General features: G+C 41.3%; 2 protein-coding genes and 1 pseudogene across 2 annotated transcripts in view; all 3 read right to left on the bottom strand.

Annotated features, from left to right (window-relative positions):
* Window positions 1–19,769, bottom strand: part of LOC131995567 (uncharacterized) — a 446,417-nt gene that overhangs the window by 392,647 nt on the left and 34,001 nt on the right. The gene's annotated exons all lie outside the window — the stretch shown is intronic.
* Window positions 8,402–8,740, bottom strand: LOC131995615 (histone H1-like; the record flags this gene model as incomplete). Its single annotated transcript, XM_059364383.1, has 1 exon — window positions 8,402–8,740. A coding segment is annotated over exon 1 (324 nt), but the record flags the coding sequence as incomplete, so codon positions are not given.
* On the bottom strand, window positions 16,113–16,512 carry LOC131995586 (histone H3-like; annotated as a pseudogene).

The raw sequence follows: 19,769 nt of genomic DNA, 5'->3' as shown, positions 1-19,769 counted from the left end.
CAATACTCACCCCACTTCTCCTTCTGACTCTCACAATAGTACCCTCTATACCCCCAAGATCAGCATCCAATCTCTCACCCCTTATACCATCCCTCAGGCATATCGCCGTCCCCCCTCCTCTCCTACCAGTCCTATTCTGTCTAAAAACCTTATAACCACCCAATTCAAACAAATGCCTATCAGACAACTTATGCTCAGCAATCAACAAAACATCAGGACGATGTTTCCCAACAAAGATCTTAAGAAAATGCCTCCTACTCCTGGCCACCATCGAATTCACATTGACGAAAATACACCTAAAACCGTCCATCATCACCAAAGCTAAGCAGAAAACCCATCATCGCCCTCTTCTTATCGTCATCACTAGCCAGCCTACGATATTCCCCTCTAAAGGCCTCAATCCTGCGCACACATGGCAGAAAGCCCTGGCCAAACAACCTCTTACACTCCGCATCGAACCCTCCCATGAGTGACTCAGACCTAGCCATCTCCTGTCTGCCTGCAGTCCCACCAGCCACAACCGAAGCCTTGGCCGCATTCGCAAAGGTCATTCCTCTCGTACCCGCACTCGAAGCATTCATCTTAACCGCAGCATCATTACGGGCATGCCCACCATTCCTATCAGCCTCTCTCCTTTCCTGATATCTACGTAATATCTCTATCCTATTGGGGCAACTATGGTCACTAGCAACGTGTCCCTCAACATCACAATTAGCACACCTAACAGGACGCCCTACCTTCCGCACTATCCCACCCGTATCCGGATCCGTCGTAACGTTCTCTTCTACATTATCATCCCTACATGGCACTTCACATCCCCCGGGCCCATGGGACTGCCCACACTTCACACAACGATAGTCCAAGCGACAGTTCGGTGATGTGTGTCCAAACCTTTGACAATTCCAGCACTGAACAATCCCCTCCTTCTTGAAATTAGAAATCACCACCTTACAATTCAAAATGTACTGTAGTCTACAGAACGCCTTAATATCAGAAACTGCATTAAGCTGTACTATCCATCTATCTCCTCTAAGTCTTACTATTTTCTCCACCTTAATGTCCATCCCCTTGCTATCCAAGAAAACTCGCAAGTCCTCTACCTCATATGTACCAGATAGCCCAGCTACAAACATGGTAAATGGTCTTCTTTCCTTCGGTGTGTATGTAACATACTTATATTTCCTCTCATCAAACATCCTACGAACCTTATCATAATCCTCTAGGGACACCGTCTGTAGACTTAAGACATTCTTATTATTAATTTTCACAACAAAAAGGGCGTGCCCCAACAATGTTCTCAATATCATATTAAGCTCCCTAACATTAGCATTATAAACTTTTATAATAGGTGGGCTGACCTTACCATTCCTTCTTCTCTCAGGCATCGTCTCATTCCTCTCTGGCTCATTGGCAGCCCCGCTCATCTTCTGACCAGCCAAAACATTGTGCTTCATCTTGGGTGTCTCTTGATTTGGAATCTCCTTATAGCCCTTCGGCACTGCCCCTTTGCTAGTTACTTTTGCTGATGTTGTCTCATCATTTCCAAACGCAGTGCCAAGGTTTCCGGCTACCTTGACCGACTTGAGACTGCTACTACCCACAGAAATATCGTCAGTCTCCATCTCTTGTAGTTGTAGATTTGTAATGGCTTCCTTTATTGTTGGTTTTGCCAACGTCAATTGGCTAGTGACAGGTGCCATAAGTGCGCCGCCCTTTGTGCTTGTCTGCAATGATGCTGCACACAACTCATCTAACTTCATCCGTAGTTCCGTTATTGTTTTTTGATACTCATCCACTTTGCTCTGGAGCTGCATTATTTTATACGCAGCGTCGCCTTCAGCTTCACTGCCACTGCTTGTCTTCTTCTTCTTTCTTTTCTTTTTGGTCTTTGCCTCGACAAATTGATTGCTGTCAGTCGAATATTGCTCGAAGTTTACACTATCATCGTTAGTCTTAGCACAATCACTTCCATTATTTCGGCTTGTAGGGGCACTTGCCTTACGCTGTACAACAGTCTCCTTCTTATCTATAGCATCAGCCATAGCTAAAACACCAAATCTGTTCTCACAAGAGTTCATATTCAAATTAAAAACGAGTTCATTACAACCATCATTCAATTTTTCAAAATCAAGCAAATTGCTGCCTTTTATTTGTATATTATGCCCCAGAGGGACATTCACATTTCGCTGGTCTAGCTGTCGATTTTGTGCCAGCACTGGCGACTACTATCACTTCTCAAATTTAAGGATACCAAATTTGGCAAAATAATGTCTTTGCGCAGCCCTGATGACTACTACCACTTCTCACGAACGGCACCTAAGGTGTCAAAAAGTCACTTCTACCGAGATTAAAATCTGTTATCAAACTTTGAAGATCACTTTCACTGTTGGCTCACGATGTTTGCACTTCAAGCACCAATCACTGAATTCATTCATTCAATTTTTCAAAATCAAGCAATTTGCTGCCTTCTATTTGCCCCAGAGGGACATTCACATTTCGCTGGTTTAGATGTCGATTTTGCGCTAGCACTGGCGACTACTATTGCTTCTCAAATTTTAAGATACCAAATTTGGTAAAATAATGTCTTTGCGCAGCCCTGATGACTACTACCACTTCTCACTAATGTCACCTAAGGTGTCAAAAAGTCACTTCCACCGAAATTAAAATCTGTTATCAAACTTTAACTTCGAAAATCACTTTCACTCACGATGTTTTCACTTCAAGCACCAATCACTGAATAGTTGTTCTGAATTTTGTGAAGAAATTGTGATTTGTTTAGGTGTCTACCTTGAAAATCAATAGTAGGCACCAGTGCTGGGCAAAATTTCAATTTTGCCAACCATATTACTCGGATTTTTGAGTATCGAGAGTAGGCAGCAGTGCTGGCACAATCTCATACCCAGCTTGACAATTTGGCTCATGTCCCTCAAAAACATGAGAACCGCATAATAAGCAGCGAGACCACGAAAATGGAGCATCTAAAGGAAGTTGTGGCAAATGCCTCTAGTTTGAGTGCTTTTGGTGGCTCTTACCAACCCGCCAACAGATTCGCCGAACTGGACACAACATTGAATTCTAGGGATGATAGAAATGGAGAAACCAACAATAGTGCGAGTTGTAAAACTGTTGTTGGAAATACTGATGGTGCAGCCTCACTGGAGTCCGCAGAAGGGCGGAAAATCTTGACGGCTGTTAGCAAAACACAACATGCAATGACCAAGAGAACGACTGACCCACTCCTGGATAGGTCAGCAAAATTGGCCATGGAAAGATCAAAAGACGAGAGTGAGATTACCGATGCCACCGATTGCACGTCAGATGGCTACCGGACAGTTGCTGGTAAAAAGCACCGAAAAAGAAAGAAGAAGAAGGGTGGTGTAAATGATGACTATGAGAATATGAGGCAACAGCTGCGTCTCTCACAACTTGAGGACACTATTGAGAGATTGGAGAGACAAATTCAGGAGTTAGCTGCTGAAAATGCACAGCTAAGAAGCATTTCTGCCAACCAACTGTTATCTGCTTCTGGAAATATTGAGAAGCAGGGGCACTACTGATCTCCTGTGCCAATTGGGCCGATGAAGTAGCTGATGACACAATTGTAATAGATGAGGTCGCACCGCCGGTGACAAAAATTACAACAATTGGAAAAGGGGCAATCCCAAAAACAACAACAAAAAGCAAGGCCAAGGCTAATGGGGCCTCCGAAGTGAGCCTAAATATAAAATTGAGGGAAGAAGTCGCACCGCCGGTGACGATGACGTCATATAAAGGGACCATGCCGATGCCAAAGTATGGAAGCTGGAGCAGCTGCTACAACAAAGAGCCCATCCACGGGTAATAGAAGGATGACGACAACGGAGAGTGAACCTACAACAACAACATCAGGTAAGGCCTGATGTTGTTAAAGGTTAAAACAATTTTTTAAAAAAAGAAGGAAAAAGAAACTTTAAAGAAAATTTAACATTTAATCAATGTTACTGATAAAATAAATTAATAAATAGTTATAAAAAAACAAAAACAAATAATTAATTAAAATGATTATAAATCCAAGATTTGAATTTGAATACTATTGGGAGGATTATTCCAGAGACTTATACCATTAACAAAGAACTGTTGTTCAGATACACGATATTGATGACGTATTTGTATTACTTGTTTACCTGTTGTAGAGTTGGCAAAACGCAATACAGAAGCCAGATATGACGGTTCATTGGTATAAATTATCTTGTGGATCATTTGCAACGAGCGTATCTTAAGGAACGAGTTAAAAGAGACACCATATATTTGTCTGGGAAAGTCAGATACCCGGTCTCTTCTACGCAAAAAAATGTATCTAACGACATCGTTAAAGGCTACGTGCAATTTATTTCTATGAGTTACATCACAACCGTAAAAAACCTCGCAAGAGTATAGTTGAATGGACTGACCTTCCAGCCACATCGTTTGTTGTTGAATAGACTTATCCCAACAATTTTGAATTTATATTAAGATCTCAATGAAGTATTTGAACTATGATTAATCGTAAGAAACCGTTAATGAGTAATAGATTAGTATGTTCCAATGTAATGGATTAAAAGATAGATTGGAATTGATTAAATAAGAAACCGGTACTAGTAATGATGAGTGGCAACACTTCTTTGGAATATGGAGGTAGCCTGCGAGCTACGAGCCGAGTTTCTTTCTTCTTTGGTTAGCAACCGTCATCGACTAGACATCTCACAAGAAAATAAAACCGCTCATGAAGAAGAATTCTACATTTTGTTGTTTTGTTTCCACTACTACCCAGCTTCTGTAAGTATACCGGAACGGGAATAGTTTCAAGAAGTGAACCTGAGTTTCACCAAATCCAATTCACATCAACGGAACCTGAGTTCTCAATTATATTCAACAAGCATCGTTTAAGAGCCTTAGTTCAAAACAGTATAAGATTAAATAAGTATAATAGTTTGTCGTCGGCATACATATGAATGCCACAGTTTCGCAACTGTCCAGGAAGGTCATTGCTATATAAGGAAAAAAGGAGTGGGCCCATTACAGACCCCTGTGGAACACCTTTTGAGACTGGAAGATAACTAGAACAGCGGCTATCAACACATACCGATTGGCTTCTATTCGAAAGATAGGAATATATAAGATCCGTTGTTCTTTCAGAAAATTTAAATAAATGTTTCAGTTTAAGGCAAAGTATATTGGGATCAACGGAATCAAATGCTTTTGAATGATCTAAAAGAACAAGAAAGGTAACTGTATCGCTGTCAATATCACCCCTTACAACTTCAACTACTTTCAAAAGTGCAGTAGTGCAACTGTGCTTTGGCCGGAAACCAGATTGAAAATCTGCTAGCAGCGAATGTAGCATATCAGGAAAAGATATGTTCAAGAAACTCCTATTAATCTCATCTAAATCAACATGTCTATCAATTGATGCATTATCACTTCCTATTCCAATTGACTTAATATGTCTCCAAGTATCTTTCGTGTTCAATGCCTCTTGAAATTTACGACTAAAGTAAGCTATTTTCTTCGTCTTTATACAAGAAATGGTCTGATTCGCACGCTTGTAATCATTAAAGAGTTCAGGTGTTCTAAAACGCTTCCATCGAGAGTACGCACAATCTCTTTTACGTATCAATACTTCTTTGCTCATTGCAGAGCATAAACTTAATGAAAGACACAATTTTGCACCAAAGGGATATACAATATTTCGACAAAACAGGAAGGACAGGCAAGGTGGGTGTACCGCGATCTGCTTGGCAGAACGGATAAGAGTGGAACGGATGACTGCTGACTTTGGTTGCATAGAGAGTACGGTTGTGAGAGTTTGTTGCCGTGGCGGTGGACATGTTGCGTTCATGGCGTTGTACTGCCCACCGGATTGTGTCTTTGGTTCGAGTGACCTTGACGCGATTGGGGTCGAATAGTGCCATAATAGGATGTGATGTGAATGCCAAGCACTCACATTAGAATGGCGATTTGTTGAACCCACGAGGGAGGTTGCTTTACGACTGGCTCAGTACGAACCCGAGTCTGCTGGTGAGGCACACGAATGGACCGACAAGGATTTCCCGGACATCGGGCTCCTATATTGATTATTTCCTTACGTCCATGGATCTTACAATGACACGGATTCTATCCGATGGACTAGAGACTTTGGATTTTGATTCAGATTACAGAGCGGTGCTACTCGAAACGAGAGATTGACGCCGTAGTGGGCCTCGTCACGGTATGAATCCTGATTTTGATTTTTTTTTGTGTAATTTGTTTTGTACGTAGTATTATTGTTATTAGTTTGTATTTTTCTTTTATTTTGTAAATATTTTGTTTATACCTTATGAGATAAGATTAGTTGAATTGTTTTGCTTTTGTTTTGGTTCTTCTGTACATACGTTTTTTAGATTGGTAATTTAGTGTAGGCTTAGTTAGGAAAAGAAAACGAGGGCTTCTTGGGGTTTACATCCTTTTCCCTGAGAATATAACTGTAACGCGTAATGTCAACATATAATTTTATAAACGAGCTGGCCTTGCCGCGTAGTTTTTCCCTATATATCCCTAGAGAGATGCTTAGCATGTTAGGGAGGATTTTGATCCAAATTGAACTTCCAAATTGAACTTAGGTATATAGAATATCATTGTATTTATATAAGAACTTGGGAAATAAATATTGAATTGAATTGATGGTAAGTATTAGTTCTTGTGCATATCTTGTGAAATAAATTTAATTTAAAAAGTGAAAAAATTACTGGTGGTGGTTTAAAACTAAAACAATCGGTCCTTTTCAGGACCACAAAACATATTTAGAAAGAGATATTTCTTGTTACAAATTTTTATTAAAAAAAATACATAAAATTTATTTGAAAATAAATATTACCATTTTTCAATTTGCCGTCGGCAAAAATGTAGCTTCTACAATATACATACATAAATGACGAAACAAAAACCGACGCCATTAGAACAATGCGATAAACGATGGCACACAACACTAAAAAGCATACATACACACAGATACCAAAATGCACGCATATTAAATTAAATAAAATTTTTCCTTTGTTTGGAGCTGCTAACTTTGTCACAAATGTACGAAGAGGGACGATCGTAGATACTTCGTTTCGATGTTTTGTTATTACATATGCCAATTTTTTTTCAGCATCAAAAATTGAACAATGATTGCCATGTGATATTAAAATGTAAAATAAATAGTTTTTACAGTACCCTATTGGTAACATTCATCCTATTAAATACCGATAATATTGAGTAGGGTCGATAAAACTAAATTCTTATTATGTTAATGTATGTAAAAAGGCGATATGTTGATGCATGATAATTGATAACTGATAATTATGACATGTTTGTAAAAAGACCTGCAACAGTCGATAAGATAAAATCATATTTGAAAATGTTTACCTATAAACAATAGATGGCAGATTTTTTGTATTTACGCATAAAACAGGATCGTTTAAGCAAACTTCGAATAACTAAATTGCCAGCAAATTACCAAATCCACTGGAAAAAATATATTGACCAAAAAATATTTAGCTTTTTTTTAAATTTAAAAATATTTTTTTGATATTTTCTTCTTCTTGATATTTTTAAAAAATATTTTCTTGAAATATATCTACCACTCATACCCTCACATTGCCCTTTTTACTTTTTAAAATAAAAGATTTCGCTAAAATATGTATACTACCCATACTCTAATATTGCCCTCTTTTCTTAGCATTTACCTACAGTAGTATGAACAACACATATTGCTCTTATGCTCAAACACTCGATTTGCAACGTTGTATTGATGTTCGAGTATATGTGAGCGTGTGTGTTGATACGAAATTTTTTAGGGATGTATACTAGTATATTAGCGTGAAATGGTGTAGGGATGTATATGTGGACTTATGCGTTTGTACGCGAGATCTATGGGTAGGTATGCTCTTAAAGAATGAAATAGGTATGCTAAGTGTGATTTTTGAAGGGAATATTGTACGGCACTCTCTTATTGGTTAGGTATGCTAAATGAGATTTTCTTTAACATTAAGTGATTTTCATAATTCTTAGTAATGGCTTTGGTTTATGACCCTAAGTGAAACAGTATCCAGTTGCGGAAAAAAATCCCATTTAATGTTCTTAAGGGGTAATTATTTCCCATCTTAAGTAACAATTGTATTAAAAGATTTCAAAAAAAATTTTCAGCTACGAAAAGGGCTGTGATTAGCTTTTCCCTTAAAATTAACATTGTATTTATTAGGTAATTAAAAAATTGTTTGAGTTAAATTTGGTCTCTTTTTAAAAATTTTTTGTAGCCCTGAATAGGGCTGTTAGATATACTGCTTTCGAATATCGAAAATAATCATTTTGACATGATAAGTAATTTTGCATGGAAAAATTACTTCTTAGCGGCGGTCTTCTTGGCAGCTGGCTTCTTTGCTGCGGCAGCCTTTTTGGGTGCTGCTGCCTTCTTTTTCTTATCACCGGCTGGGGCCTTCTTCTTCTTTTCGGCGCTCTTTGCTTTAGGTTCCTTCGAGGCAGATGGGGACAATTTGAATGAACCGGAGGCACCCTTACCTTTAGTTTGGATCAATTTTCCACTAGCAACAGCGCTCTTCAAGTACTTCTTGATGAATGGGGCCAATTTTACAGCATCAACTTTGTATGTGCTGGCAAAGTATTTCTTGATGACAGGCAATGAGGAACCACCACGTTCTTTCAATGTTTTGATGGCAGCATCGACCATTTGTTGGGTTGGTGGATGGCTTGGGGCAGCAGAGGGTTTCTTTGCCTTGGCAGCGGCTTTCTTAGGTGCCTTTTTCTCAACAGAGGCGACTGGAGATGCGGTGGCTTCAACAACGGCTGCGTCAGACTTGATCTCACTTATATTTTTCTTTTTAAAAACATTTTAACACTTTGTAAATATACACTCACTATTTGTGTACGCTGATTGGTTGAAAATATGGTTTCAACCTTTAACGCCTTTGGCTGATTTATTAATTTTCAAAACACTTATCGTTAGGACAATTAGGAACATTCTTCAAGTTATGTTGTCTATATACGTATAAATTTAGCGTAAAATATTATTACTTATCTAAATATATTCTTTATTCGAAAGAGGTGCAGAGGCGCAGCCATAGCACATAACTATTACTTTATTCTTTTAACCATAGTACCTGGAAGGAAAGTTAATATCTGATAATACTTATAAACTAAGATAAAATAATGACACTTATAGACTAAAAATTATATACTTTATACACATTCAGGAGCCCAATGCCCCCGCAGAAGACTGCCTACTGGGCAGTGTTGTAGACCAGGTCCTCAATTCCGGTGGATCCGAACCTCCTATTATAGAACAGGAGTCTGCCATCCCTAGAAAGCAGGCCCTGTTCCTCCAAATCCGCAAGGCACACCGGCGGCCGGTGTGGCACTTCCAACAAACGTCCAGGACTTATGCCGCCCTGAAGACATCCCCTCACCAAACCATTGTCCACAATGGACGCCTTCTCCAAGAAACCCAACGCGCACCTGACAAGGAACACATCGATCCTCTCAAGACCTGCCATGGAGTAGACCATCTCACAGGATGGCCGTCGCACCACCCCATCAGGGCCCATAGCAGGTCTGAGGCCCAGACAAGAGACGAGGATCCTCCTCTCCTAGATCCTTAACCTTTCCATTTGGTTGGACGTGATGTCGAACCATACCGGAAAGGCGTAGGCGGTGATAGGCCTGATGATCTGTTTATAGATCAGCAGCTTCACACGCCTACTGAGACCCCCTGAGGTTCTAAAGACCCTCAGGTAGGAGAAGAAGACCCCTTTGACCTTGTTGAGCAGATAATCAATGTGTCTAACAAAGGTGAACCTTTCCTGGAAGACAACGCCGAGATACTTAATGCTGTCGCGAGTGGCGATGGCCTGACCTCCAATGGCAAGAGCGGGTTCGTACGCCCGTGAACGGGGGTACAAGTTCCGCCTCTTACCCTTGAAGATCATGCCCTCGCATTTGTCAACATTAAGCTTCAGCCTCCATCTGTCAAAATAGACAGAGAGCTCCTCCAAGTAATGGTTCACTCTGGCATCCACAACCGCAGCGTCTGGTCCCGATGCCGCAATGAGAATGTCATCGGCATAAGCAAGGAGCAGGTCGCCAGCGGGTGGTTCCGGAATGTCAGACACAAAGATGTTGTACAAAATCGGGCCCAGGAGAGACCCCTGGGGTACCCCTGTTCGCTCGTCTCTACTACCCGACAAAGTCTCGCCTACTCAGATCCTGAAAGTTCTGTCATCAAGGAAATCTCTGACCAACCGGCAGAGGTTTGTGTCAAAACCCAGGATCCTCATCTTGTATATGATAGCATCATGCCATACGCTAACAAACGCCCTGGAGAAATCGAGGCTCACGGCAATCGTGACGTGTCGCCGGTTGAGCCCCCTAGAAACATGGTTCCCGAATACAGTCAGGGCATGGGAGGTGGAGAGACCCCGCCTGAAACCGAACTGGCAGTCAGGCAGGATCGCCCTGTCATCGAGAGTTTCCCTGATGCCCTCTAGTATGAAAAACTCAAAGAGCTTGCCCAATGAAGGGAGCAAGCTGATCGGTCTATAACCATCACCCCTGGATGGGTCCTTCCCCGGCTTAAGGATAAGGACCGTAATGGCATCCTTCCAAGACGTCGGGAAATAACAAAAATTAAGGCAATGATTAAATAGGACCGCGATGACACCCCAGGCCCTCCTGTCCGTCCTCTTAAGGACGATGTCAGGAACCCCGTCCAAACCGCAGGATCTACGATTACGCCTAGCCCGAAGGGCATCTCCCACCGCGTCGGCTGAAACAAATCGGCCCCTGCGCTAGTAGTCATAGACCAAAGCAGGCTCCCTCGTATCCGGGCGAACACCGGAGACAAGGATCTCCAAGGCCCTATGATCAGACTCATAGTCCAGAGTGCCGATCATCCTACCACGCGTACCGGACACTGCAACGCCGGGCGATGCCAAACAGATATCGATGTAGGAGGCTGACCCCCTACCGAACCTGGTTGGTCCGTCCGTCGGAACAACGTCCAGATCGGGACACCGGAGCAAAAACTCGCGTACCAATCTCCCTCTGCCGCAAGTAGAGCCGCCGCCCCACTCGACGTGCCTGGCATTCAGGTCAGCGCCGACCAGGACCTCACAGCCCGCAGCCAATGACCCCAACGCATCTAGGGAAGATACATCAAAGTCATTGGCCGGTGCGCAGTAGAGGGAAACCACACAGAGCGGCCTTCCGCCCTCTCTGTGTATCCTGACACAGGTCCCCTCGAGAACCCCTAAGTCCAACTGGACCCTATCACACCTGATATTGTCCCTGACCAACACAGCCGTTCCGCCACCCGCGCGGTCCCGTCTGTACTGGGCAAAGACAATATACCCTTCCATCTCAAAGCGATGCCCCGCGTTCAGCTTATGCTCGGCCACAAGCATGACGTCAGGGCTATGTCTATCCAAGAATAGTCTAAGATAATGTCTTTTAGCCTAGAAACGACTGAATTGGCATTAACAAATACTACTCTCAGATCTCTAGACATCGCAGAGAGAGTCAACTACCGACATCATGGCTCCACAAATGTCGCCTACCTCTACCATCGTCCTGATGTCAGCAGATCGCTGACGCAGGACGGCTGCGCAGGTAAGGAAGTCCTTACCGAAAGCATCCCTGCAATTCGCGTCAAACGAGGCGAATAGACCAGCAGCGGATGCGGCGGCAGAACCAGCCCCATTCGGCACCGCAGCAAGTGCGGGACGAACAGGGGCCGGTGCCCCAACAGGCGCAGTGCGAACCGTGGCCACAGCAGCATAGGAGACACCTCGTTGGGCGTAGCGTCCAACCGGGGCCGCCGAAGCAGTCGTTGCAGCAACGCAAACTCAGGACGCACCGTCACAACTCCAGTGGTAGGGTCCTGCACCTTTATCGAACGGGGTTGTGAGACCCCCTTCGGAATGGCGCACTTCCCAGGGCCATGTTCGCCACCACATTTCACACACCGGAATGGCATGCCGCAGTTGGTGGAAACATGGCCGAACCTCCGGCAGTTGAAACACTGCGAGAACCCGACCTTCACGTCCTTCCTAAACAAGACCCTACAGCTGAGGAACCTCCTAACCTCGTAGAGTCCGACAACGTCGGGTCCCCTTGCCAAGTGGATAAGCCACTTATCCCCCCTAACCTCACAATCCGTTTGATGTTCAGGCTTAGTGGCAGACCACGTAGCCCAGCCCGGACATCTTCCTCATCATAAGACGATGACAGACTCTCGAGCACGACGGAGCGTGCTGCTGCTGATGATGTAGATGGCAGGTCATCTGCCATTGTTGTTCTAAACGTTGATGCTGCAGCTGATGATGTTGATGGAACTGCAGTTGTTGATGGTGCTGCCACAGCTGGGGTGCTAGGTAGTCCATCGCTCAATATCGTCATGGCCGGCTTCTTCGGTACCACCATGTGTGAGGCCGGTGCTGCACTCACAACATTGATCTTCCCGGGCATCGGTTTTATGACCACGGGCTGCTGCACTGGCGGTGTGTCAGCAGGTTCCATATCCATGGCATCCATTGTGCCATTGTTGGCATTAGGTCCCTTGACCTCTGCCAGCTGTTTCTTTCCTTGTTCCCGAGCTCTTGGACTTGGTGGCCAAGCTCTTTAACAAGCGCCAATAGACGCTGTTGTTCTTGGCGCTGACTTTCGACCAAATCTACCAGGGACTGGTATTCGGTCCTGTTGATTGTAAGGACGTCTAGCATAGTCGTTGCTTTTTTATCTGGCGCGCTCTTCGACGGTCCGTCGGAATCTTCATCGGAAGTAATTTTCCTTCGAACTGACATCGCACCATAGGCTTTGTGCACTCAGCCACAATATCTGCTGTTGTTGACGGCTGCCAAATTGACCGCAGGTATCCAATTCGCTAATCGTTGGAAAAGCCCACGGTAAAACCTAATAGCGATGTTGTTACCGTGGCTTGCTGTTGTTGTAGTCGTGGCAAAGGGTTGATGCCTTGACTCTTTTGTTCCGCTGCATCCAGGCTACGCCAGGCCAAAGATGAATCGATTTAACCTGCCCTCGGCACGTGAATAACGAAAAGCCGCTGGCAGGTATAGCTTCACTTATATTTTTCCTTTTAAAAACACTTTAACACTTTGTAAATATACACTCACTACTGGTGTACGCTGATTGGTTGAAAATATGGTTTCAACCTTTAGTCTAGTGATGGCTGGGTACATCGAAATTATGAGAAGTACATAGTAGTCAAATACGAAATTTTGCGAAACGTTGTGTGGAAGCGAATAAAAATTTTTACAAAAGTTTTCACAGAATTATTCATTTTACGATGAGATAGTAACAATTTCTTTTTATACCCTCCACCATAAGATAGGGGGTATACTAATTTCGTCATTCTGTTTGTAACTACTCGAAATATTCGTCTGAGACCCCATAAAGTATATATATTCTTGATCGTCGCGACAATTTATGTCGATCTAGCCATTTCCGTCCGTCTGTCCGTCCGTCCGTCCGTCTGTCTGTCGAAAGCACGCTAACTTCCGAAGGAGTAAAGCTAGCCGCTTGAAATTTTGCACAAATACTTCTTATTAGTGTAGGTCGGTTGGTATTGTAAATGGGCCATATCGGTCCATGTTTTGATATAGCTGCCATATAAACCGATCTTGGGTTTTGACTTCTTGAGCCTCTAGAGTGCTCAATTCTTATCCGATTGGAATGAAATTTTGCACGATGTGTTTTGCTATGATATTCAACAAATGTGCCAAGTATAGTTTAAATCGGCTCATAACCTGATATAGCTGCCATATAAACCGATCTTGGGTCTTGACTTCTTGAGCCTCTAGCGTGCGCAATTCTTATCCGATCAGAATGAAATTTTGCACGACGTGTTTTGTTATGATATCCAACAACTGTGCCAAGTATGGTTCAAATCGGTCCATTACCTGATATAGCTGCCATATAAAACGATCTTGGGTCTTGAATTCTTGAGCCTCTAGAGTGCGCAATTCTTATCCGATTGGAATGAAATTTTGCACGACGTATTTTGTTATTATATCCAACAACTGTGCCAAGTATGGTTCAAATCGGTCCATAACCTGATATAGCTGCCATATAAACCGATCTTGGGTCTTGACTTCTTGAGCCTCTAGAGTGCGCAATTCTTATCCGATTGGAATGGAATTTCGCACGACGTGTTTTGTTATGATACCCAACAACTGTGCCAAATATGGTTTAAATCGGTCCATAACCTGATATAGCATGACGTATTTTATTTTTACTTTCAACAACTGTGTCAAATAAGGTTCAAATCGGTTCATAACCTGATATAGCTGCCATATAAACCGATCTGGGATCTTGACTTCTTGACCCCTAGAGGTCGCAATTATTATCCGATATGCCTGAAATTTTGTACGATGGATCCTCTCATGACCATCAACAAACGTGTTTATTATGGTCTGAATCGGTCTATAGCCCGATACAGATCCCATATAAATCGTTCTCTCTATTTTACTTCGTGAGCCCCAATGGGCGCAATTCTTATACGAATTGGCTGAAATTTTACACAGGTCTCCAACATATAATTTAATTGTGGTCCGAACCGGACCATATCTTGATATCGTTTTAATAGGAGAGCAACTCTTTTCTTATATCCTTTTTGGCCTAAGAAGAGATGCCGGGAAAAGAACTCGACAAATGCGATCCATGGTGGAGGGTATATAAGATTCGGCCCGGCGGAACTTAGCACGCTTTTACTTGTTATTTTTTATACAATTCTTCTAGTAGAAATATCCAGCTAATCATTAATGAAAATCCGAGTTAATTATCTTTAAGCGTTACCGAGTTATAAGGGTTTGAGTTGAAAGTTTATAAAAATGTTATGATAAAATTGTAACTAAATTATAAAAATTTTCCAATTTTTATTGAAAATTGGTTTGTATAAAAATTTAGTATGGAATCTTGATATGTTTTCTTGAAAGAAGTGTAAAAAAAGTGAAAATTTGGATGATTTACATAGTGAAATAATCGATTTTATTATGTAGTCTATGACAGTTGAATTCACCATATTGGCGTATTTTCCATGAATAAAAGTTTTTCTGCAAATTAATTTGAAAGCTCTAATGTAAAAATGTTTTAGGAAAATTTTATCATAAAATATTATAGAAATGAGAGATTTCTATTAAAATATTACATAATTTGTAAAAAGTGTACGTTTGTTACGAAAAGTCTAAAATATTACGATGCTATGTTATACCATATACAACGTCGTTGGCAATGCAAAATGTGCGGTGAGCTCTATTGCATTTATTATTAAATAATTTTTTTTATATAAAGTGGACTTGAAACTAAATAAAAAATTTAAAAATGTAAATGCTGAACAATGTATTGTTGCAATCACAATTTAAAAAGATATATATATTTTTTTTTGCAAATTAAACACAAATTGTATAATGCCCTTGTCTAAGCAAGCAAATGTAGAACAGTTGAATACCGAACGAAATCTATTTCCCTTTAATAATTTAAAATATTAAAATACTATTTTATTCTTTTTAAAACAGTTTTTAGAATAGCAAAAAATATCAGTTGTTTAAAAATAATAAAAAAAAAATACAAAAAAATGTATATTCAATGTATCTAAATTATCTATTTAAAGTTAAAATTCTCTCGAATGTATTGGCCTGGCTGTTTTTATCTTCATTCATTCTTGTTATATAGGTAATACGAAAAATCAAATTTTGCAAAAAGAATAACAGCATACATATATACTGTTGCTAATAGAAAATAAAAATTTTCAATTCAACATAAAAAGTAAATTAAATAAATTAAAAAAAAAGGATTTTGATTTCGCTCCATGTTTTGAAAACCAATATTACCAAAAGTAAAACGCATAGAATAGAAAACATTTTTTTTAATATAAATAGTGAATTTTTCCATCCCCCCAAAAAAGACTATATTTATTTATTCTAATAAAAATAAAAAGGTGTAAGTGTTGAATAAATTTTTTTTCTCTTTTTTATAAAAATATTGTGATCCTGAAAAGGACCGATTGTTTTTGTAAAAAAAAGTTGGCTTTTTAAAATGTCAATAATTTAAGCACGTTCTCCACGAATACGTCTGGCCAATTGGATATTCTTGGGCATGATGGTGACACGCTTGGCATGGATGGCACACAAGTTGGTATCTTCGAAGAGACCGATCAAGTATGCTTCGCAAGGCCATGACAGCAGAGCTCTGGAAACGCAAGTCAGTCTTGAAATCTTGGGCAATTTCACGAACCAAACGTTGGAAAGGCAATTTGCGGATCAACAACTCAGTACTCTTCTGGTAGCGACGGATTTCAAGCAAAGCAACGGTACCAGGGCGGAAACGATGTGGCTTCTTAACACCACCGGTGGCTGGTGCGCTCTTACGAGCAGCTTTGGTAGCCAATTGCTTACGAGGGGCTTTGCCACCAGTAGCTTTACGGGCAGTTTGCTTAGTACGAGCCATTTTTCACTAGAGATTTTTAGTTCACTTCACGATATGCACACAAACACTGTTAACATTGTAATAGTTGCCTTACGGTTTTTGTTTTTATACCCTCCACCATAAGATGGGGGGTATACTAATTTCGTCATTCTGTTTGTAACTACTCAAAATATTCGTCTGAGACCCCATAAAGTATATATATTCTTGATCGTCGCGACATTTTATGTCGATCTAGCCATGTCCGTCCGTCTGTCCGTCCGTCTGTCTGTCGAAAGCACGCTAACTTCCGAAGGAGTAAAGCTAGCCGCTTGAAATTTTGCTCAAATACTTCTTATTAGTGTAGTTTGGTTGGTATTGTAAATGGGCCATATCGGTCCATGTTTTGATATAGCTGCCATATAAGCCGATCTAGGGTCTTGACTTCTTGAGCCTCTAGAGTGCGCAATTCTTATCCGATTGGAATGAAATTTTGCACGACGTGTTTTGTTATGATATCCAACAACTGTGCCAAGTATGGTTCAAATCGGTCCATAACCTGATATAGCTGCCATATAAACCGATCTTGGGTCTTGACTTCTTGAGCCTCTAGAGTGCGCAATGAAATTTTGCACGACGTGCTTTGTTATTATATCCAATAACTGTGCCAAGTATGGTTGAAATCGGTCCATAACCTGATATAGCTGCCATATAAACCGATCTTGGGTCTTGACTTCTTGAGCCTCTAGAGTGCGCAATTCTTATCCGATTGGAATGAACGTGTTTTGTTATGATATCCAAAAACTGTGCCAAGTATGGTTCAAATCGGTCCATAACCTGATATAGCTGCCATATAAACCGATCTTGGGTCTTGACTTCTTGAGCCTCTAGCGTGCGCAATTCTTATCCGATCAGAATGAAATTTTGCACGACGTGCTTTGTTATGACATCCAACAACTGTGCCAAGTATGGTTCAAATCGGTCCATAACCTGATATAGCTGCCATATAAACCGATCTTGGGTCTTGACTTCTTGAGCCTCTAGAGTGCGCAATTCTTATCCGATTGGAATGGAATTTCGCAAGACGTGGTTTGTTATGATACCCAACAACTGTGCCAAGTATGGTTTAAATCGGTTCATAACCTGATATAGCTGCCATATAAACCGATCTTGGGTCTTGACTTCTTGAGCCTCTAGAGGGCACAATCCTTATCCGATGTGAATGAGTTTTTGCACGAAGTATTACGTCATGATATCCAACAACTGTGCCAAGTATGGTTGAAATCGGTTCATAACCTGATATAGCTGTCATATAAACAGATCTGGGGATTTGACTTCTTGAGCTTCTAGAGGCCGCAATTCCTATCCCATTTGGCTGAAATTTTGCATGACGTATTTTATTTTTACTTTCAACAACTGTGTCAAATAAGGTTCAAATCGGTTCATAAGCTGATATAGCTGCCATATAAACCGATCTGGGATCTTGACTTCTTGACCCCTAGAGGTCGCAATTATTATCCGATATGCCTGAAATTTTGTACGACGGATCCTCTCATGACCATCAACAAACGTGTTTATTATGTTCTGAATCGGTCTATAGCCCGATACAGATCCCATATTAATCGTTCTCTCTATTTTACTTCGTGAGCCCCAATGGGCGCAAGTCTTATACGAATTGGCTGAAATTTTACACAGGTCTCCAACATATAATTTAGTTGTGGTCCGAATCGGACCATATCTTGATATCGTTTTAATAGGAGAGCAACTCTTTTCTTATATCCTTTTTAGCCTAAGAAGAGATGCCGGGAAAAGAACTCGACAAATGCGATCCATGGTGGAGGGTATATAAGATTCGGCCCGGCCGAACTTAGCACGCTTTTACTTGTTTATACTTGTTTTATTTTCCAATCGATTTCAGTTTACAATATTTGCGTTTTAATTCTATTTCCTTATAATTATCCTCTAAGCATCTTTAATTTATCTAGAGATTTATTATTCAAGAATATATATAAATATATGTAAATAAATGCCAAGGCCAGTCCAATTCGTTTTCTTATTCTAAACATGACATTTAGCCAGTAATCAATTCAAATTATGCCTCGGAAAAATGGAAAAAAACCGAGATCTCTACTCTCCTGTTTTCACTTAAAAAGTACCTTAAAAACTAGCCTAATCTAATATTTACAAAAACAAAACAAAAACAATAAAACAAAAACAAATCCAATCTATCGTTAATACAAAAAAATCAAAAGTATAAATATTTACAAAATGGGACCGGTCCAGGATCATTGCGTCGTATTATATACAAGGCTATCATGGCCATACTGGCCATACCTCCGATGGTATAACAGTAGCTTGTCGTCATTACCAAACATCATACCTCTATCGATCAATTCCATCAGACACATCGATGCCAAATGTCCTCTATAATCAAGGATACTTTGCAGTTCCCCGTCTGCCAGTTCACACCCCCTAATCATGCCATTCACATGATCTCGGCATTTCGATAGATGGTTCACAGCCGTCCCGACCATAAATCTATCAATCCGTGGCATTTCTCCTTCCTCATAAATTCTTCTACACGAAGGTCTTCTATAAAATCCAGCAACATACACGAAGGTTTTCTATAAAATCCAGCAACGTCCGGCCTTCCCCTCAATCCAAGGCAGTATGCTAACATCTTTCTCTCAATGACCCTTATCCTTTCCATCTGGTGGGAGCTTATGGAATACCAGGTCGGGAATCCGTATGACATCGTGGGTCGTATAACCTGCTTATACACAGCAAGCCTGATCCTTCTGCTCAATCCTCCTCTCCCCGTCAGCAGGCCCTTGAAGGTGGTCAAGGCAGCCCAGCCCTTCTTAAGTACATGGTCGACATGTTTCATGAAGGACATGTCTTCCTGAAACATGACCCCCAAGTACCTAATTGTACTGGTGCTGGCTATGACTTCTCCTCCGATTCTTATACTCGGCACAAATGATCTTGCGTTCTTATGCACTCTGCCTCTTCTACCCTTGAACACTATAGCCCGGCATTTAGAGACATTTAGCCGCAGTCTCCATTGCTCGAAATAATCCTTCAGACCCTGCAGGCATATATTCAACCTTCTCTCGGCCATCTTGGCTCTGGCACTCGTCGCTGCCACAATTATGTCATCGGCATATATGATCATCATATCCTCACCGTCCGGCCTCGGTATATCGGCCAGGTAGAGGTTATATAACACCGGGCCCAGCACGGAATCCTGTGGCACTCCCGCTGTGACATCTCTATTCGCGGACTTGACGTCTCCCACCTCC

Source organism: Stomoxys calcitrans, chromosome 3 (genome assembly GCF_963082655.1).
Source record: "Stomoxys calcitrans chromosome 3, idStoCalc2.1, whole genome shotgun sequence".
Taxonomy (NCBI): Eukaryota; Metazoa; Arthropoda; class Insecta; order Diptera; family Muscidae; genus Stomoxys; species Stomoxys calcitrans.
The sequence above is the reverse complement of the archived record's forward strand: the minus strand, read 5'-3'. Positions and strand labels throughout refer to the sequence as shown.